Source organism: Perognathus longimembris, chromosome 17 (assembly GCF_023159225.1).
Source record: "Perognathus longimembris pacificus isolate PPM17 chromosome 17, ASM2315922v1, whole genome shotgun sequence".
NCBI lineage: Eukaryota > Metazoa > Chordata > Mammalia > Rodentia > Heteromyidae > Perognathus > Perognathus longimembris.
The window spans coordinates 22,154,176-22,175,051 of NC_063177.1; the positions used below are offsets into that span (position 1 = coordinate 22,154,176).

The 20,876-nt window shown below is 46.1% G+C and overlaps 1 protein-coding gene across 2 annotated transcripts in view; it reads right to left on the reverse strand.

Annotated features, from left to right (window-relative positions):
* Asic2 (acid sensing ion channel subunit 2) overlaps positions 1-20,876 on the reverse strand; it is a 1,019,895-nt gene that overhangs the window by 6,699 nt on the left and 992,320 nt on the right. For both annotated transcript variants that reach the window (XM_048365541.1, XM_048365540.1), the window contains exons 4-7: positions 10,164-10,314; positions 8,800-8,856; positions 7,729-7,882; positions 1,013-1,104 (exon numbers count right to left, since the gene is read on the reverse strand). In XM_048365541.1, the coding sequence (XP_048221498.1) occupies positions 1,013-1,104; positions 7,729-7,882; positions 8,800-8,856; positions 10,164-10,314 (454 nt within the window). The remainder of the gene's footprint in view (positions 1-1,012; positions 1,105-7,728; positions 7,883-8,799; positions 8,857-10,163; positions 10,315-20,876) is intronic.

Genomic DNA, 20,876 nt, shown 5'->3' on the forward strand with positions numbered 1-20,876 from the left:
CCAGCAAATATTACTGATGGACTTTTCTCTGGGCAAGGGCTTTATTACATTTAACCATCCCTGAAAACTCGTGGAAAGGATGTGCGCTTCATCTGCTCTGTCACCTTGATTTCATTGTGAAACACCTGGGAGAGGAGTGAAGCATGCTCTGGGTGTGTCTGAGTGTGGGTGGCACCATCTCATAGTGGAATAAAAGGTGAGAAAGGAGAAAGTCAGTGAATAAAGTATTCTCTCCTTTCCATGTCCTGGCCACTGTGATAGGAGCTTGCTGCTCTACCATGCTCTCCCCCAACCACAATGGGCCTGAAGCTTCTGAAACAGTGAGCCATGATAAACCTACCCTCCTGGAAGTCATTTTCCTCAGACCTTTGATTCTGTGCCATTAGGGGCCTTGATGAGGTTCCAGTTGGGCCTGGGGCAGGGTTGAAGTGAACTCTCTGTGCCCATTCTGTGCTTGTGAATGTGAATTTGTGGCATGGCAGGCAAGCTTGTGGACATCTGGGAAGAGTACCTCTTACTGTGTTTGCCAAAGGACTCTTGGTCCGGGAGGCAGCACTCAGCCTTCTTAATACAGCAATGCTGCTCTTGAGGTGAGGCTTCCTTTGGGACCCTGACTATACCTGATGCCACCTGGGGCATCTAGGCATCCCTTCCATCTGACAGCTCTTTTCTTCCTTCAGACCCCAGAGTGCAGACTGCGTCCTGGAGATAGAAGACCATGCCATTCAACAGAGAAAGGCTGGCAAGTCCCACAGGGATCTTTGTGCTCATGTGATCTCCTTATTGCACGAAGGGGAAACTGAGGCCTAAATGGGCCTGAAATCTCCACCACAGTTTCTACTGGGGTAGGAGCAGTGTAAAGCAAGAGGGCATGATTAGTAACTTAAAAGAGGTTGACTTCTTAGGAGGCTTATATATCTGTGTGTCTTTTTGCCTTCCGCCCACCCTCTCCTCTCTCTCTCTCTCACTCCCTGAGAGATTGGAAGTTTGTGCAATAGACATTTCAACTCACCAAGTAAGGCAGCAACTTCATACGCCTTCTTCTGTTCAATTGTCTCGTAATTGAGAGCTTCAAAAAATATATCCAGAACCAGGATGTTCTCTCTGCAGAGGGAATATTTAGTACCAGCCTGTGGTTAAAACTCTGGGCATTCAGAGGGATCGTCTAACTCCATTTTCTTCCAGATAGACGGAGAAGTGGAGGCCTGGGGAGGGGGAGGGGAGCTTGTCCAAGGGTAGAACTGGAACTCAATACCAAGGGTCCTGACTTGGCCAAGACCACAGGTCCGTATTAACTGCCCTCCTTGCCCTTACCTCTCTCAGCATCCTTCCCAGGAGATCAGCTTGGCTCCAAGGTCTCTGAACACCCCCTCCCCCCTCCAATACCTGTCTTGTTCTTAATATGCAAATGAGTTCTGTCAAGCCGATTTGGACTAAGTGTGCCTGCCCTGGATAACTTTCTGGGTGCTCCCTACCCAGATTGCTTCTGGCATCAATATCAAGCTTCTTGTGCTGGAAGGTGCTGTCCTAGCATAGTTGAGTTGGTTGCCAAAGTTAAAAAAGAAAAAAAAAAAAAAAGAAAGAAACCCAGGAAGCAAATCTCTGTCTAGTTGGGGGAGGGGTCCCCAGCAGAAGCCCCAGAGCTCCTCTATGCTGCTTCTGCAGGCAGGTATGCTCATGAGACATGCCTTGGCAGTTAGAGCCATTCCTGCCTACAGAGTGTCTGCCAAGCAGCAGAGCCTGGCATCTCCCCCATCCCAGTCTCCTCCAGTGCAGCTCCCCAGGCCCTCCATGCTGCTTGTTCTCAACCTGTTGGGCTTCTGCTGTCCCAGCATGGGGTCTGGCAACTGTCTTGGCAGGAGAGAGTAGCTGGGGAAGAATGGAGCTGGTCTTTTCTCCATGCTTGGATGTCCCAGGAGCCGTTCAAAGCATTGCCATCTCTTGTCTGGTTCATGGCAACTGTCTCCTAACAAGCTCCCCCTCTCCCCACCTGGCTTTCCACCCATCTGCTGGACTGTCACCAGAAGGACCGTTCTGAAATGGTTAGGCTGATTCAAATAAAATACCAGTCACAATCCAGCTCCTTGATCCCACAGGCTGTATTTCAAATGCTCAACAGTAACGTGTCACATGGCTGACATACAGGACCCCAAAGATGCAGCCCAGTTCCATCACTGCAGAATGTTCTAGAGGAGAGCAATGGCTGGAAGTACAAATAGGTGGAACTGAGAGTGGGGGCTCACACCTGTAATCCCAGCACTGGGGGGGGGGGGCGGTTGTTAGCATTTCCCTAGCCTCAGGTCCTCAGCAACTCCCACTAGCCCCCAGATCCACCCATACCTAATGAGCCACTCCTACTCACTACCTAACTACTTCCCCTTTACCCTCTAGAGCGAAGCTGCCACCTGGATAAGGTGCAGACGCCATGTAGCTCCCTCTTCCATGGGAACTATGGCCCCACTAATAAACCTCCTTATGAACCTTCCTCTCCTGTCTGTGCTTATCTCCACATGGTCCTCTGGGATATCTGGGACCTATGCTTTCATTGGTGCCAAAAACCAGGATAGGTTCCCCGGTGGATTTGCTCCCCCATTTCTGGGGGGTCCAAGCTGCCCCCTGGGACCTATTCTGCTGTCCTAAGCCCACCCAGATGACCACCAAGGTAACGTCTCCTGACCGAGTGCTCTACTTCCATCCACCACGACAATCTACAAATTCGCCCTCACACCCAGGGTAAGTGATCATCTAAACGAGGGCTTGGATCCGATTTTCTGATTTACCGTAGGGCCACAGGGCCGTGGCTTCAGGGCCACACTAAAAATCTTGGCACCAAGTTCCGAGCCCCACTCCAAATGACCCTAGCATAGGGCTACAGGGCCATGGCTTCAGGACCACACTCCGCGCTTGGTCCAGGACACAGGAACTGGGGTGACGACCCCATTGCTGATTGTCTCCTACATTTCAGCTGACCAGAGTAATACCGGGGACGCTTGGTATTTAACTCCTCAGCTCGGCTAATCACTTATCATGGGAGGGGCACAATCATCCACCACAACAGAAAATGCTTCAGGAAAGCTGCTCAAGTTTGAGCCCAATCTTACAAATTTGGAGTACATACCTGTGATGGGCTGGTACTAGCTTCCAAAGGTACCAATATTTGTTTAACATCTGCTTTGATTGATGTTTATTAAGCTTGGAGATTCTGTTAAGTTCTGCTTGTTGTTGGCTAAATCCTAAGTTTTCTCTACCATTGACCACGTGGTGGACAACAGAATTGAGTAACAAGCGCCATCTTGATTCCATCAGTTTTCAAAAACTCTTGGAGGTGGAAGCCCACCCATCCCCCAGGTGATGGGCGTGCCGAATCCCTCGAGGCTGGGCAGGGATGTGGAGACTCAAGCTCCCGGTAATCCTGCCCCCCACCCTGAACTCTGTAACTGTGGCCTAGCAATTCAAATGTGCTTTGCAATTCAAATGCTCAGAGGTGAAGGTGTCTTGCTGTGAGGCTGCTAAGGCTCTGACCAGCTCCACCGCCCTTATGCCATACCACGTGTCTGTGTTCTGTTGTGTCCTGTCTCTCATCTCCTGGACCTTCTCTGGTGGTAGCATCCCACTTCAGCTCCCCATTGGAGCTGAACTGGTTTCTCAAAATGTGGCTTCTCTATTTCCTCACCAGAAAATCTGTGAAAATTTTTGTTTGCTGGAAAAGTTTTTGTTTTCTAAATGACCACGTGGTTCTAAAATATGGGGAAAATAATATCATTTTGCCACTGGAATTCCAGAAAACTTACATGGCCAATTTAAAAGAAAAAATTCTAAGCGCACCCCAAAGCTTGTGCACAACTGTCTGTATGTCTGTTTGTCTGTCTGTTGGTAAAATATGTAAAAACTGGCATCATGGTTTCAAAATTACTTGCTTTTTGACTACTATTTTAACTTACATTAATTCTTGTGTTAAACTGTTCTTTGCAGCCTGTGGGTGGAGTCACAGTGAACAGCCTGGAGGCAATCCTTATTCTTACCACCCGACCTCAAGCCAAAGGAAAAAAACCCAGGTTTTAAACCCAAACTGATCATGTTTGGGTGAAAGCAAATGTGTCTAAAAAAAACCCAAACCTCCAAAAGGTTCAAATATGCAGCATGTGGTACAAATACAATGATGTAAAACAAGTGTTATTCTTTATGTCCATCTACGCTAAAAGTCAAGTGTACATCTGATCCTGACAATTCTTTGGTATAGACTAAGATTTCGCTTCTCCATTTTTTCTTTCCTGTGCTCTCATAAACTCTTTAAGATCAAGGGACCAGAGTCATTTTGGAATGAATGTGCAAATGTGGCTGCTAACCTCGATTTTCCTGACCCAGGATTGATATTTTGCTTTATAGGATGCAGGTTGACAAGTGTGCTAGCTGTGTGGACTGTGGCGGTCCGTGGGTACAGGAAGCTGCCTCCACAGTCTGCTCCCAAACTGCCAGGTTTCACTACTAATGATTCCTTATTCTCTCTCTTACATGGAAAACCGCTCAGGGAATCTAGCAGTCCTGTGAAGATTTTGACAGGCCCAGAATGCTCCTGCCCTGGCTCTGTGCCGCCCCTCTCCTCTCCACCTCCTCCCCCCCACCCCTGCAAGGTTAGAGTTGGGTTTACTCCAAGGTTAAAAGCATCAGAGTTTTGTTTTGTGGCCACAGAGTTGCATTGGGGTAGCATTGGTGTCTTCCCCCTCCATGTCTCAGAAACTGTTACGGCTGCTGCAGACAGCAGACTTGGTTGGCCTTTGGTCTGTGTGGATTTCTAAAATCTGTTTAAAGTTGTCACCCTGCTTAAACCAGTAGGGCACCAGCCTACAAAAGCCATAGTACTCAGAGTAAGCAACCAGGGAATACTGGGAGATTTCAAATGTCTTTAACCAGTCTTGTGTAGAAATTTGCAGGCAACCCAGCAGGAGGTGTGACAATCTATCCAGGGGACTCTGAGATGCCACTATAGCCTCACCCAGATCCAACTCATTGCTCCTGCCTGCCTCCATCACACATGACTAACAAAGTGTGTTGATTTGGGATGGAAGACACAGCCAGTTCAGATCCGCTGATGCTGAGACTTTTACATTGTCCTGACCCTTCGCCCTCTTAATTGTTATTCATTTGTGCTCTCTTCCATCTGCCAGTAAGGTTAAATGATATGAATTGATTTGATTGCACATGGATCTCATTCAGTCTGCTGTTCTCTAAGTGTTACATCAGAACTCTGGCAAGTACTTGTTGGTCAATTCTCAAACAAGTTACAGGTAAGCTCTACTCCTATTGTTCTCCTGTTGCTTTAATTGGAAATAAAAAGGGGTTTTATGGCTAAGACTCCTTGGATTGCAGTTCAAAGCCAGCCTGGGCAAGAAAAATATCCCTCTAAAACTCCATCTCCCAACTAACCAGCAGAGCCAGACTGGAAGCTTGGCTCAAGAGAACCAGCCAAATGCTGAAAGCAACACTGTGGCTCAAGTGGTAGAGCACTAGCCTTGAGCAGAAGTGCTCAGGGACAGTGCCTAGGCCGTGAGTTCAAACCCTGTGAATGCCAACTGGGACCAGCTATCAAGCAATGAGCACCTAGACCTTCAGGACGAGGTCAATCCTGACAATGAGGAACCATGGAGAGGAGTAAGAGGAGATGAAGTCTCATCTTAAATGGAGTCAATTTAAATTTGCCCTTCCAAAATTAATAAGAACCGGGAGATCAAGAGGAATAGTTGTTTACCCACCTAATGTCCATACCTGTCCATTTTCCATCTGGACAGAAATTTGCACTCTTGCCTTTGTTACTTGCTATATATATATGCCTCTGACTGGTTACTCCCAACCAGTCCACTATCCCTAAACACTTCCTTCCTGCCCCCAGTCCAGTTATTCCTCCTTCCTTGTAATGGGCCACAATTGGGTTTATGTTCCAAATGGAACTTTTCTGGCTTATGCCCAGGGTGTGTTCTCCCATGTTGTTCATGTTAACTGGTCCTGTGAACTTGTCAGCCTTTTGCTGACCTTTTCAAAAGTCTCTTTTAACAGGATAACATCCCTCACCCAGGACGCCACCTGGGAACTTGCAGTTCAAGGCCATCCTCTTACTATACTGCTCTGCCCAGCACAGATCTGGACCCTGAAGACCCCAGCCCCAGTGACTCCTTGATGTGCCCAAGCTGCAGGAGGTAGCCAGAGAAGACCATGACACCCATTGGCCTTGATAACCATTCTTGTGGAAATGATGAGGACTTTTACCAACCAAACTGTCAAACAAATACTTCTTGGATGGTACCAGACCAAATGATGAATCAGGGACCCTGGGCTACTTCATCCCTTTTCAGCAGGAAGTAGCTCCAGAAGAAACAATCTCCACTCATACTCCCAGCCTGGTACCCCTCCTCTGTCATTAATAAACAACAAATGGGGGATGTTAGCATTTCCCTAGCCTCAGGTCCTCAGCTCCTCCCACTAGCCCCCAGATCCACCCATACCTAATGAGCCACTACCTAACTACTTCCCTTTTACCTCCTAGAGAGAAGCTGCCACCTGGATAAGGTGCAGACACCATGTAGCTCCCTCTCCCATGGGAACTATGGCCCCATTAATAAACCTCCTTATGAACCTTCTTCTCCTGCCTGTGCTTATCTCTGCATGGTCCTCTGGGATGGCTGGGACCTATGCTTTCAGGGGTGAGTGCAGGGGGACTGAAAGTTTGAGGAAGCTTGAGCTACATATCATTAGACCCTGTCCCCAGTGAAAGAAAGAATAAATAAATAAAATACAAACAAGCCTGTCAATCACCCAAGTGTGCAGCTCCTTCTTCTGTAAAGATAAAGTCCACCTTCTGCACCCCAGCACCCTCAGTTCCCACTGCCCTCAGCTCAACCTCCAAGACCTTCTTGCTCCAACATGGCTGCCTTCCCTTTTGTCTCTTGTCAGCCCGCTCCCAATTCTAGCTGTTGAATCTCTGCCAAGACATGCTCTGTGCCTTTCATTCATTCACTGGGCTAGAAGATATTTTTTATACCAGCGCCAGATGCACCATAGTCCTTGATGGCAGAAAACAAAAACAGAGAGAGAGAGAGAGAGAGAGAGAGAGACAGAGACAGAGACAGAGACAGACAGAGACAGAGACAGAGACAGACAGAGACAGAGAGAGAGAGTCCTGCTTTCAGTAGAAAGGGGCAGGTGGACAGGTGGGATTCTACAGGACAGGGCAGTGAGTGCTGAAAAGGAAAACAGCTCAGGATTGGAGAGAAAAGCCACAGGAGGAGACTGAATCGAGTGGTCTGGGATTTCAGCAGAGATGTGTGCAATGAGGGATCACTTAGGCAAAGAATGGCAGAAACAGCCTTCCAGGCACTGGCATCAGAATGTGCACACTGCCTGGAAAACTCCGATAATATCTAAAAAATAATCATCTCTCAAGCTTTCCTTGATCTCCTCCCCTGTCCTCAGCACACTGCAGTAAGGACATTACTTCTGCATACCTCCATTACAGCCAATATGGCCCCATTCATGTGCTTGTCTCTACTGGAGATAATAATCTCCATCATGGCAGAGCTTGGCACACAGCAGGCGCTCAGTTAATGCTTGCTAAATTAAACCATCTGCTTGCCTTTTGCCCTTCTCCTCTATTGGTCCCTGTGTGTCCTCTCTCTACCTGCATTACCCACCCCCCGGCCCCCTCCTTGGCTTCCCCACAAGCTCCACTTAACTTACGAAATATACTTTTCCGATTTGTTAAACTTCTTCTCCAGGTATTTGGCTGATGTCTTGCTGGGGATCTTCACCATGGAGAGCTCTTTGTTGTAGCGGGTCAGGTTGCAGGGAGTCCTGCAGAGACAGTAATTGCTGTCCTTTTCCGCCAGCAGACCTGGAAAGGAGAGGGTGGAGGGTCTTAGTCAGGAGTGGGGCTGGGACTTGGGGTCTAGTGTAGTGGGATAGTCACTACTGAGAAGTGAGCTGGGATGTGGGGTGGGCAAACTCTAGGAATGCGGGATGGGAGATGGCCCACTTGCTGTACATTAGCCTTGTTTTCTTTCTGCAGGCTGGCTAGTTCTCTTTGAACTTCATAGCTCTCTTTAAACATTGTGGGCACATCACCGCTTTTCCACAATGGTCCCTGAGGGAATCTTGGCTCCCTTGACTCAAGTCTAGGCCACCAGGACTGACTCTCTTCTCTCCTCTCTAGTCCTTCTGGAACCATCGAAAACATGACTGTCCAGCTTTGCCTCCACTTAGTTCCACTGGACAGACTGTTTACAATTCTCTTTATTATGAACTATTTCCTGGGGCTGGAGAGAGGCAGGTGTGGGGAGAAGGGGGGTATGGGGCGGGGGTTGGCTAGGGGGGCTGTAGCTCATTGGTACAGCCAACTCCCTTTCCCCAGCTTTCTAGCTGAAATACAACAATTGTTCTAACTCACAAACACCCAAGAGTCTGTTGGAGGAGGAGAAACAGGAGGAGAAGGAGGAGGAGGAGCTAGAGGAGGAAGAGAAGGAGCAGGGGGCTGAGGGCTTTGTGTGCGCAGGAATGCAGACCTGATGTTATCTCCCAGCCTTCAATTCCTCCTTCTCTCCCTCAGTTTCCTTTCCAACCCTTACCTCTTCTTTGGTCCCTCCCCTCTTCCTTATCACACTTTCCCTTCTGCACCCTCTCCTTTCTGCCTGGAAGCTTCCTGCTTAGCCACAGTTCCTTCTTCTACCTGATTGCCCTCTGTGCCCACAGCAGATGACCTCTATCATCTTAGCCCCCCAGATCCCTCCGCCCCCTCCATACTCCCGTACTGACCTAAGGCAGGCTCTGCACATTCCTTGTGCTGCTCAGGAGTGCAGAAGGGAGCATCTCCTGCAGAGAGGAAAAGCAGGGTCATCACTCAGGTAGAACCATGCATGTTGCCAATATCTGGCTTCCCCCTGTCCCTGGCTTCCCTCTGTCATCTGGCTTCCCCCTGTCCCTTCCTTGTGGTGATGGTGGTGGGGTAGGGGTGGGGGGAGGGGAAGGATGGTAGTAGACTACTAGCTAAGAGCCAGGGATGTCCCCAGAAATGAGGACTCAGTTCTGATTTACTGTGTGAGCTTGGACAGGCCTGAGCCGGAGACCATGGGCCCTGCCTGGCTAACTTACTTTTCCCAGGACGCTACGCAGGTGGGTAGGCCTGCAGGACCAAGGAATAGGAGGGCGATAGGCATCCTTCCTTCCAATAATAACTTTTAAGTGGCATGTTTCCTTTTTTGATCTGTCTTCCAGGAAGCTCAGAGGCAATGCTCATATGACTATTTAAAGCAACGCAAATTTATTGTCTTATCATTTCATAGGCCAGAAGTTTATAATTTAGCTATGGGCATGTTCAATTGGTGGTGAACAAAATGACCCATGTATGGGTTCTGTTAAATCAAGCTTCAATAAAGTATGGCAGAATTCAGAAACAACGACTCCTAAGTATAAAAGACAAATAATGTTGCCGGCATACAGTAAGTTCGTCAGCCAACATGATTTGTGGGTTCCTCTTCTCATGTGCTTGCAGAGCATTTTTACATACAAGTCAGATTTTTATCACCATAGCGAATGACTGCATTTTAAAGATGATGAAGTGAGAACAGAGAAGGTTAGTAACCGGTATCAAGTCACCCAGTCAGCGAGCAGAGGCTCACGCATCAGAAGCTGAAGCCCCTGCCTGCAGCTCCAGTCATCATTTCACGATGCAATGCAGAGCTCCTGCCTCTGACAGGCCAGCTGCCTCTAATGAGATGGCTCTATGCATTATTAGTCTGACAACGAAAGAGTCATCCAGACACATTTATTTGCTGGCTAATAGACTTCCGCTGTACTCAAAAGAGTGCCAGACATTTGGATGGGAGAAGGCAAACATCTGGATGAAAGCAGCAGACATCTGGATGTGCCAACCTACTATCTAGTTATCTGGACCCTGAGCTCTAGGAAGCACCAGCAGAAAACTATTGGCAGACATTGAACCTTGGGATGCAGATTCTTCAAATGTCCCAGTGCTCCTGACCCGGGATGCTGCCCTGATTAAGGCCCCTCTGCATATGTAGGCAACCAGGAACAGTATCCCCCAGGTCAACACGGCTGAAGCCTTTCCCATCATGTGGGAAATGTGAAGGAATGGAAAGCAAGGTGGCCAGGGGACTGACCTGGCATGTGCACCATCCGGCAGTTGCAGTTCTCCACGATGTAGCGCGTCTCGCAGTCGATACGACAGGCGGTGATACTGTAAACAGGAAAGAAGTCGAGCCCCATCTCTGAGGACCTGCATTCCCCCCACGGCGGGGGCAGGTAGGTGAGCTGCAAGACAGGAATCAGGAAGAGAGTCACTCTCTGAATCAGCCCCAGGGGCCAAGAGTGGTGGACCAGCCAGGAAGATGAATTGGAACTGAGAGTGTCTCAGATTTGCCTGCCTGGGCTGCTGGCTTTGAATTTCCATGGTCAAGATCTCAGCCTCCTGAGTGGCTAGGATTACAGGTGTGAGCCACTGGTGCCAGCTGTTGTTGTGCTGCTGCTGCTGCCAGTATTGGGGCTTAAATTCAGGACCTTGTGCTCTTGCTTGGCTTTTTTCTTAAGGATAGTACTCTACTACCCAAGCCACAGCTCTACTTCTGGATTTTTGGTGGTTAATTAGTGATAAGGACCTCACAGACTTTTCTGCAGTTCTCAGATCTCAGCCTTCTAAGTAACTAGGATTACAGGTAGGAGCCACCAGTGCCCAGCTGTTATTATTTTTAATTATTGCTGTAGGACTTACAATATTCATCTCTATCATACACGACCTTAAAATAATATACCACATCAGGCACAGCTCTCTTTACATTTTTCGGTTCTTTACGCTATTGCTTTCATTTATTTTCCTTCTACATATAAAATGCTTTCATTTATGCCATAAAATATGTGATTTTGCCTTAGCCATCACTTTTTAAAGAAGTTAAGAAAGAAAAAATATTTACCCACATGTGCATATCATTTTTAGTATTAATTGTTCCCATAGATTTGAATTTTTCAATGTCTTAGTTTCCTCTTTTTTGTTTTTGTGCTGGCCCTAGGGTTTGAAATCAGGGACTGAGTGTTGTCTCTTAGCTTTCTCACTCAAGGATAGTGCTCTCCCACTTGAGCCACAACTCTACTTCTGTTTTTGTTTTTTGTTTTTGGTAGTTAATTGGAAAAAAAAACTCTCAAAGAGTCTTTCCTTCTTGGTCTGGCTTCAAACTATGATCCTCTTGAGTAGCTAGGATAACAGATATGAGCCATTGGCACCTAGCCAAGTATTTTCCTTATTTTTGAAGCATAGTTTGGTTATAAACATAAATATATGTTGATAAGTGGTTTCTTTCAGCATTTCAAAGATGCTGTTTCTGTCTTTTGTCGTATAATCTTTCTACTGATAATCAGTCACAAATCCCCTGCAGGTACTCTTCCCTCCAATCCCTGCTTGCTTCTAAGATTCACTCTGTACATTTGATTTTCAGGATTTTAACTATACTATGTTCAGATGTGATTATCTTTGTATTTTTCCTGCATGAGGTTGCTAAGGATCATGGGTCTGTGGCGGTATGTTTTTGAATAGATTTGGAAAAATACTAACCAACATTTCAATTATTTTCCTTGCTCTTCTCTGGGATGTTAATTTTATGTATGTTGGACTGTATAAATCACCGGGGCTCTGTTTATTTTTATTGGTCTCTTTACTTTTTGTGCCCATTTGAATAATTTCTATTGCCTTCAAAGGCGACATTCATTTGTTATTTTGACTATTTTTTTCTGTTGATTCTATTTGGCAATGAATAAATTTCAGATATTGCATCTCTCAGTTCTAGAACTTTCATTTGAGTTTTTTCTTGTCTGTTTCCAGCTAGCTGTGGTGGTGAATGACTGTAATCCCTGCTACTCAGGAGAGAGAAATTGGGAGCCCTGTGGTGTGAAGCCAGTCCAGGGAAAGTGTGAGACTCCATCTCACCCAACAAGTAGGCAGCTGTATTAAATGTCTGTGATCCCAGCTATGTGGGAAACTTTAGGTAGGAGGATGGTGGTCCAAAGCCAGTCAAAGCCAGTCCAAAGCCAGAATCTATATATAAAAAATCCCAAACAATTAACAAACAAACTAAAACCAAAAAGAGGCATGGCTTGAATGATATTAAGCATGACACCCTAATAAGCACTAAACCCTAGTACTGCCCACCTGAAGCTTGCATATCCTGCCTAAAAAATCTGTTTTCCTTAAGTATTGAACAGGTTTATTATTATTACTTAAAAGTTGCAGTTTTCTGATTCCAATGGTGCAATAACATGTGTAACTATTCCTACCGATCATGTGTTTATACTTACTATGCTTTATTCTATTTTTCTGGTAAAGGTGATGTACAGAGGGGGTTATAGTTAGAAAAGTCAGGTATTAAGTACATTTCCAGTGCCACCTTTCCCCTCGTTTTTCTTTTCATGTTTTCCCTCTTGCCTTGTGTGTCTAGCAATTTTTGATTATGTCCTGGACATTGCAGATAAATCTTCCCAGTGACTCTGGGTAGATGGCCTCTCTCTGAGTAGTATTCAGTGCTGTTTTAGCAGGGCAGTTAAATTTAGAGTGAATCACTGTTTTTGTGGCATCATTGTTTAAGTCTCTGTTTAAGGGCAGATATGTTTTAGCTTCCATCCTTAGTCCTGAGTTACTATAGCCTTTGGTCTTGGGATGGGATCTTAATTCCTAAGGAATGGCACTTGGGGGGGGGGGGGGAGCGGGGCTTCAGTGGGAATTTTGTGACATTTATCAAGACTTGCTAGTTTGGTGGGACAGGAGTTACTCTGCTCCAGTGGCAGCTACTGAAATGATAGCTTGGCTCTTCTGACTGTTGTTTCCTCTCTAGGCATCCTGGAGTCTTCATTCATACACAGTTCAGTGATCAGCCTAGGACTTTAGGGACACCTGTGTAAAAATTTGAGGTGTGTATGTGTCTTTCTCTATGAACTCTCCTTTCTAGGATTTCCTCTCCTGATTTTCAGCTGTTCTATAACTCCTGGATCCTGATTTCTGGCTTCTTAATTAAGTTTATGCTTGCCTATTCAAGTTGAACTCTGTCTGGAGTATTCCTTTAACGTCTTGAAATTCCTACAAGGGAGAAGTCAGGTAACTAAAAGCACAATTTCCCCAAGCATGTTTCCTTTCCTCCAAGAGCTCTATACTCTCCAATTTATGGATGCTTTTAAGTCTCTCCCCGCCACCCCCCCACCCCCCACTTCTCTAGAGTTAGTGAGTGCAATTTCCAGGAAGGTTCATCTGATATTAGCTACTCTTATTAATACCCTCTATGACTCCTCCGAGGGAGGAGTTGACATTCTCATGTTATTGATGAGAAAACTGAGGTCCAGAGCGCATCTAGTGCATGGCAGAGCCAGCTGGTGCATGCACCTAGGAATTTCTGGCTGCAAGGTTGTGCTTGTCACTCCATATTGCATCACAAAGATACCAGAAAAGGAGGAGAAACACTGCAATAAAGGGCTTTTTGGGCCTCCTCCCGTCTACTTTCATCTGCCTTTCTTCCTTTCTCATGGGAAGTTTATTTAAATCTCTCCTCATTCTGGACTGGCCACACTTTCACACATGATTTCCTGTTTGACCTTGGATAAGTCACTGCTCTCATATACACCTGAGCTTTCATAAACAGGGAGCATTGGAGGATTGATTACTTCTAAGCAGAAGACATATCTTTTATGATTTAGACCATGTCACTCAATTCTGGATCTCCAAAACAACAAAGTAGATTTAGGAAGGAGTAATTATGTCCCTGGGCTGAGTCTAAGGGTCTGAAAGGATATAAATTAACCTGGGACCAGGGGATTGATTTCTTTTTCTGTTAATGTAATGAGTTCCAGAGCTGGTTGAGCAACAGTTGTAGCCAGGTGGAGCTCTAGACACAGGTTCAGGTTTGCCCAGGACGGTTACTTCCCCTTTCTCCTTTGCAGAGGTTGTGATCCACACACCCCAATATGCCTTTCCTGCTTCATCATCTGTTCTATCAGCACCTGTGCAACCACACACACACACACACACACACACACGCACACACACACACGTGCGCGGGGCATCTGCTGTGAAATGACAGCATTCACAGCACCGTCTCTTGCTTACCAAGGAGGATCTGAGAGTAGGGATGGAGTATTTGTTTATCCTGGGCAGAGCCTCGGGGGGACCCTGAAGCACTGTCTTCAAATATCTGAAGGACTGTCTCCAAGAAACAGAATTAGATTTGTTTTCTGGCATCCCAAGGGAAAACTAGACACAAGAATAGTTTGTAATAGGGGATGACGATAATATTTCCTGGTTGTAGAGGCACAAGTGGTGGGCACATTCTAGGCATTACCTTATTTAATCTAAAGACAGATTTATTCTGGCTCAATAGAAGGGAGAGATTTTCTAACTCACCAGTATAATTCAATCAGAGAATCATTATTTTAGTTTTGGAAGTGTGCTCTCCATTAGTTAGGATGTGAAGAGATTCAGGCATTGGGTGAGCAATTGGATGAAATGACTTTGAAAGCCTCTTAAGCTCCCATCTCTAATCAGAGACCTCAAAGCTATTATTATAGTTTGAGATACAGTGAAATAACCTAGGCAATTCCTTGAACTCTAGTCTTTCATACACTGGCTGTATGGTTTTGGGTATGTTGTAGCTCCCATCCCACCTACAATTTAGTCTTCTCATCTGATAAGGCAAAATAGACTCAAGAGCTTAGGATAATGTATCTCCAGTGACAGAGCCTTGTCTAGCAAGCTCAGGGCTCAGAGTTCAAATCCTAATACCATCATAAAGGGGGGATAAGTTCAGTGTTCTCAGAAGCTAATAGGTGTTCACTTTCCCATTATCCACTTCCCCCAATAAACTTCATCATGCTTTTCCATTCATACATTAATTTCTTCACTTATTCATTTAACAATTGGGCTTGATAGACCTTTTCTCTGTCTGCCCTTTTGGGCTTCAGTTCTTTTGAGTTGTGTTCTGTATGATTAAGACTCATGCCAGGTTTAGATATATCCAAGTCAAGATGTCTCCAGCAGCCTCTAGGGATCTGGGGCTGAAGGAGGGAGAGAGATCTAGAATCATGAATGGGGTTGCGGGGGTCTGTAACAGAGCCACAGGGTGGCAGCACAGGTGGGCAGCGACACCCAGGACTGTGCCTGGAGCTTTACATCTACTGACAAAGCGCCCTCCCCCAATCTCTCCTTCCCCTCTGCCACAGAACTGGTGGTGGCTTTGATAATTGCTTAAATTTATGAACCGAACAAAAAACTCGGAACTTTTGTGATTGAATACACACCGCTTCTCGCCTTTCATGGCTTTCTTATCTTGAGGCCTTTTCTCAATCGTCATTTCGTTTTATAGTGAGACGCTTATGTTTGCTTCTTTTCTGCCTGGGGACATTGCTGTGCAGCTCCTCAGACACTCACATTCCGGGTCTCTCCCAGACCCAGGCTCTGAAGCCCGCCAGCAGGTGGCGCTGCGGTCAGCAGAGCGGCCCCAGGATTCACAGAGTCTCCGGGACCCTAAGGGGGTCCAGCTCCTCTCAGAGATCCTGGCTTGTATGTGGCTGTGAGCAGATGTGGAGAGGATGCTCTAACTGTGTAGGGGTATGCTCCTGTTCCTGGAAGGGTATAATGGCACGGAGGAAAGAGAAAAGAGGAGGGAGACAAGGAGAGAAACCCACCTAACATACGAATGACCCACCTGGCTCTCTTCTTATGTTGGCTACTTGGGTCTTTTGCTTCAGGAATGGACAGGATTCTCCCTTGGACCAAATGCCTCAATATTCCTTCATAGAGCTATCCACGGTCTTTTGTGCTGTTCTGCTTAGGTCTGGTTTTCTTCATCTTCCTCACTTACCCCGTGGCTGAGGGCTGAGATCCCGTCACCACCCCTCCCTGAGAGTATCCATATTAAGAACCTGTGCTTCAGCCAGGTGCCAGTGGCTCACAACTGTAACCCTAATGACTCAGGAGGCTGAAATCTGAGGATTGAGTTTTGAAGCCAGCTTGGGCAGGACAGTTGGTGAGACTCTGATCCCCAGTTAACCACCAGAGCCAGAAGTGGAGCTGTGGCTCAAATGGTAGAATTCTAGCCTTGAGTGAAAAAACTATGAGACAGAGCCCCAGGCCCTGAGTTCAGGTCCCAGTATTGGCACACATACGTACGTACATACATACATACATACATGATAGATAGGTAGGTAGGTGGGTTGGTAGGTAAGAAGGTAGATAGATAGATAAAAAGAATCTGTGCTTTGTCCTTAGAACTAAGCTGCACTTGAATCACAGCCTTTCTACTTTTTGAGTAAGGGAATATGGGCCTTTACTTTCCCTTTTCATCAGCATCAATCTTGAGCTATTAGCTACCCCAGAAGGATACTGTGTGTTTTGAACTTGACAGACAGGTGCATAGAAACCAGGTGTTACCCTCAGGTGACACTTCCCAGTATCTGTTCTGTGGCATAAGAACCCAGCATTAAAGCCAGATCCTGTGTTAAATTCTCCAGAAAGCCCACCCACCCAGGATGTTAGAACACAGGGAGGAAAGACATCCTTGAAGTCGAAGGCTTTATGTTATAGTGAAGGTAAGTCCCTTCCTGCCTCCCCCTGTTGCCTGGTACTGGCCCCTTTCCCTCTTTTTCTTTTCTTTCTTCACATGCTTCCCTGCTCTTTCCAGGAGCATAATCGAGAGATTCCAAAGCAGTTTCTTCGTCCTGGGAAGCCCTGATACATAGCCACAACCTTTTTTTCTCACAGCCACCTCTTACCACAATGTTTTCCCAGGGAGAGGCAGTTCCCACCCCAGGAAGAATTCTAGAACAAGATGTCAAGATTATTTCCACCCTCCTCCCCGGATCTTATTGTGTAACAAGATGGAACATCTCCAATAGTGGTTGATGCATAATGGATGTTGAATATAAACTGAAGCCACGGTCTCTTTGAGCATTGTTATCACATTCTCATGTCCCTGACTAGAGGAGGGTTGGCTTGTGTGGAGAGCAGTGTCTACATCCAGTGTGGCCATCCCTTTGCATCAGTAATGCTGAGATGCATTCTGATGGCCTGGGGCACACTTCTTTTATGGCTGCCTGAGGCCTTCTCTCTGGGGTCTCTATGTGCCCATTTCTGGCTGGCAAGCTAGCATCTGCAGTATGGACCACATCTTCACAGTATGGTGAGCCTTGGGTTTTAAGAAGTGTCCTGTTGGAGCAGTAACCTCATGGAGAATTACTTTTCTGTTCTGTAAAACCAAGAGTCTGAAGTCAGGTGCCAGTTGGTGATGCCTGTAATCCTAGCTACTCAGGAGGCTGAGACCTGAGGATAGGAGTTGGAAGCCAGCCTGGGTAAGAAAGTTTGTTAGCTTCTTATAGACAATGATCCAGCAAAAGGCTTGCAGTAGAAATGTGGCTCAAATGGTAGAGCTCCAGCTTTGAACAAAGAAGCTAAAGGACACCCCTCCCCCCAGGCTTTGAGTTCAAGCCCCAGTATTGACACATACACTAAAATCAGGGGTCTGAATCACATAGTTGCTAAACTTGCAAAGTTTCCAAAGTCATCGACTCTATGTGTCTCACTTATTACAGTCCACGGAGCAGGGTGGTGTGAGTGGGCTGCTCTCAGATAGTTTGTCTGGCTTTAGTGTTTGGCTCCAAATGTGTTTTCTTCACTTCCTCTGTCTAGAGAATTGGATCAAGAAGGCTAATGACCCTGGCTCAGAGCCAGCAGTGAGCCTTCTTCACTATGGGGGAAGTTTGCCTTGAGAGCTAAGGGAGGTCTGTTTCTCAGAGAATGCAGTCACAGGTGTGTTTTGGCCAGCTAGCTCAGCAAGGCTTCCATTGACAGGGAAGTGCTCATCCTGGAGAAGGGGCCACCAGGGGTGCAAGGAGCAGGACTAGGGCAGAGTCTGGGTTGTTACTGTTAAGGAGCCTCAGAAGGGCCTCTGTAAGCCAAGCCTGTTGGGTAATCAAGCCTCATTGAACATGTTTCACTAACGCCTGATTTGCCAGACACCAGGCTGGGTTCTAAGGCTAGAGAACTGAGGGAGCTGGAGAATACACACTTGAACTTGAGGAGTTTCCTCAAGTTCACTCCTGCCACCACCTCAAGCCACTGCCATGATCCTCATGAGCTCCATATTGAGGTAGCAGCAATGGGTCAGTACATCAGAGATATGTACTAGTCTTTGGCCTTGAATGTGACATTGGACTTTTGTGCTCTACCTGTAAAGGGTCCTGAGGCCTGAGAGGGTCCTGGTTTTGGGACCAGGTGACCCCTGTGGTTTTCTTGCCTGCTAGTCATGCACTCTTGACTTTTCTTTTCTTTTTTTATTTTTTAAAAATGTCTCCCCACCTTCCTACTCTAAGTACTAATTTCTGTCTTGCCCACCCAGACAAAGGGGAAAATCAGAGCCTGCTTTTTGAGCCATAATTTTCAGTTTGATGTTTTTATTGCATCCTGCCGAGTGATTTAAATGTGTTTGCAAATGATTATATTGTGCTCCTTTTTGAACAACTCTAAAATCAAATGCAATACTAAAATCAAACCCACCAATCAGTTGGTAACAGAGGCAGCAGTGGGGTCTCAAGGGACACATGTCCTGGCAGGCAGTGCGAAAAGCAGAAAGGCACTCTCTTCCCATTCCTGCCTGGCTAAAAGAGTTCAACCTACAAGGTCACAGCCAAGATGATGGGCTTGGCAAGCAGTAGACTGAGCAGTGACAGCACCTGCTCTTTGCTCTGTGCCTACTATGTGCCTGGTCCTATGGTAGATACTTTGAAGAATATCATCCACCAATGACCCTATGAGATCCAGAACTACTTGCCAAGATGATGGCTGAAGACTATTTGATGGTGGAAATGTAGCTGACAGTTATTGAACCCATTCTGGGTACCACATACTGCTCTAAGCAGTATGAGTCACTGGATCTCTATACCTGTTTATGGGGTTGATGCTTTCAAGATCTCCATGGAAGATCTCATGAAACCCTGGGTTCAAACAGGTTAAAAGACTCTGGTTACATATGGACAAGTGGCAGATCTGGGATTTGAACCTAGCTGTCCCTGGGTGCTGCTAGCTCACACCTGTAATCCTAGCTATTCAGGAGGCTGAGATCTCAGGATTGTGGTTGGAAGCCAGCCCAGGTGGGAAACTTTGTGAGACTCTTATCTCTAACTGTCAGCAAACTGGAAGTTGAGCTGTGGCTCAAATGGTAAAGTGCTAGTCTTGAGTGAAAAAGCTAAGGGCCAGCACTCAAATCCCTGCGTTCAAGCCCCAGTATCAGCATGAAATGAAACAGAACAAAATACTGTCTATGTTTTTCATAACTCTCCTAGTCCTTGCCTAAAAGAATATACCAGAGATGACTAGGGTCTACAGGAAGCTGAAGTGGTTCCTTAGGTAAGCAGATGGAGGCTATTCCAGAGAGCTGAGGGATAAGAATATTAGCTCTTCAGATTCTGATATGAGAAACTTGCTCAGATCCATCAGTATAATTCTTACAATGACCTTGCCAATGAAATATTACCCCCATTTTCCAGATGAGCAAACTTCAATCATTTGCCTAGTGTCATACCCCTAAACAATGGCAGAGGCAGGATTTAAACCTTGACTTGTCTTACTTTAAGGCTCCTGACTGAGAATTAGGGCCCATAATCTTGGCTCTGCTGGTAAACCAGCATCCTCACATGGAGCTTAATTTGTATCTGGGTGCAGAATGGATAATAACCTTGAGGTGGAGTGCTCTATAAGTCACTCTAGGTGACTGTTCCTACTCCCCCATTCCTGGCCACATGGCAGACATCACCAATCAATCAGAGACATGGCTCTAGAATGTATTCAAACACTGCAACTTGATTGAAATTCAAACTGAGAGGAAATGTTCCATTTTGAGAAACTTCATATGCAGAAATCATCAAATCACACATTGCTAAATATTCTCATAGAACAGACAAGACTTATTATGTACTATATAAATACAGAATGTGCTCAACAAACTTTCCCTCAAGAACACCAACTACAACCTACTCTTCTATGAGGGAGCCTCCAACTGGATTACACAGAGTATCACCCAATCAGAATTTGGCCACACCCTGCTCTTCCCCGGAACTCACCTGCTGGTTGTTCCTTGTGCTGGCTGGGAACTAAGTAGTGGTAATAGCTGATGTAGCACTTTAATGAGTCCCCAAAATCAATTTAAAAAGTGAATTATCCATGATTTGTGACTAATAATAAAATGAAAAGCTTATATCCATTGCAAAATGCCTATGAGTGGGAAAGGATGTGACAAGAACAGAAAATTTGAATTGGTTTATGCAAAAGAGCAGAAGGATACTTTTTTTTTTTGGAGGCGAGCACTTTGCCACTAGGCCATATTCCCAGCCTACTTTTTTTTTTTTTTTGAAGACCCTAACTTGCCTTATTCAAACAGAACTTTCACCTTGGACCTTGCTGGCTCTCTATATGCCTTGAAATTTCTGCAAGAGCCCTTACAGTTCTGGTGTGCCAAGGATAGGGACAACCTTTGCAGTTTTACTTTTATCCATCCATCCATCTATCTATTGCACACCACCCATCTATCACCCATCTGTCTATCCATCCATCACTTGTCCATTCATCCATCCATCTATCACCCATTTGTCCATCCATCAGCTGTCCATCCATCCATCATCCATTCATCCATCCATCCACTCACTCACCTACTCATCTACTTCTCCATCTCCCTATGATTCCTGTATCCCTCTTATCTCCCCCCTTCCTCTTACTGCACCCCCCCACATCTTCCCCCCCACATCTTCCATTTACTATTAAGGATCCAATTTGTACTGGGAACACTGTGAGGAACTGA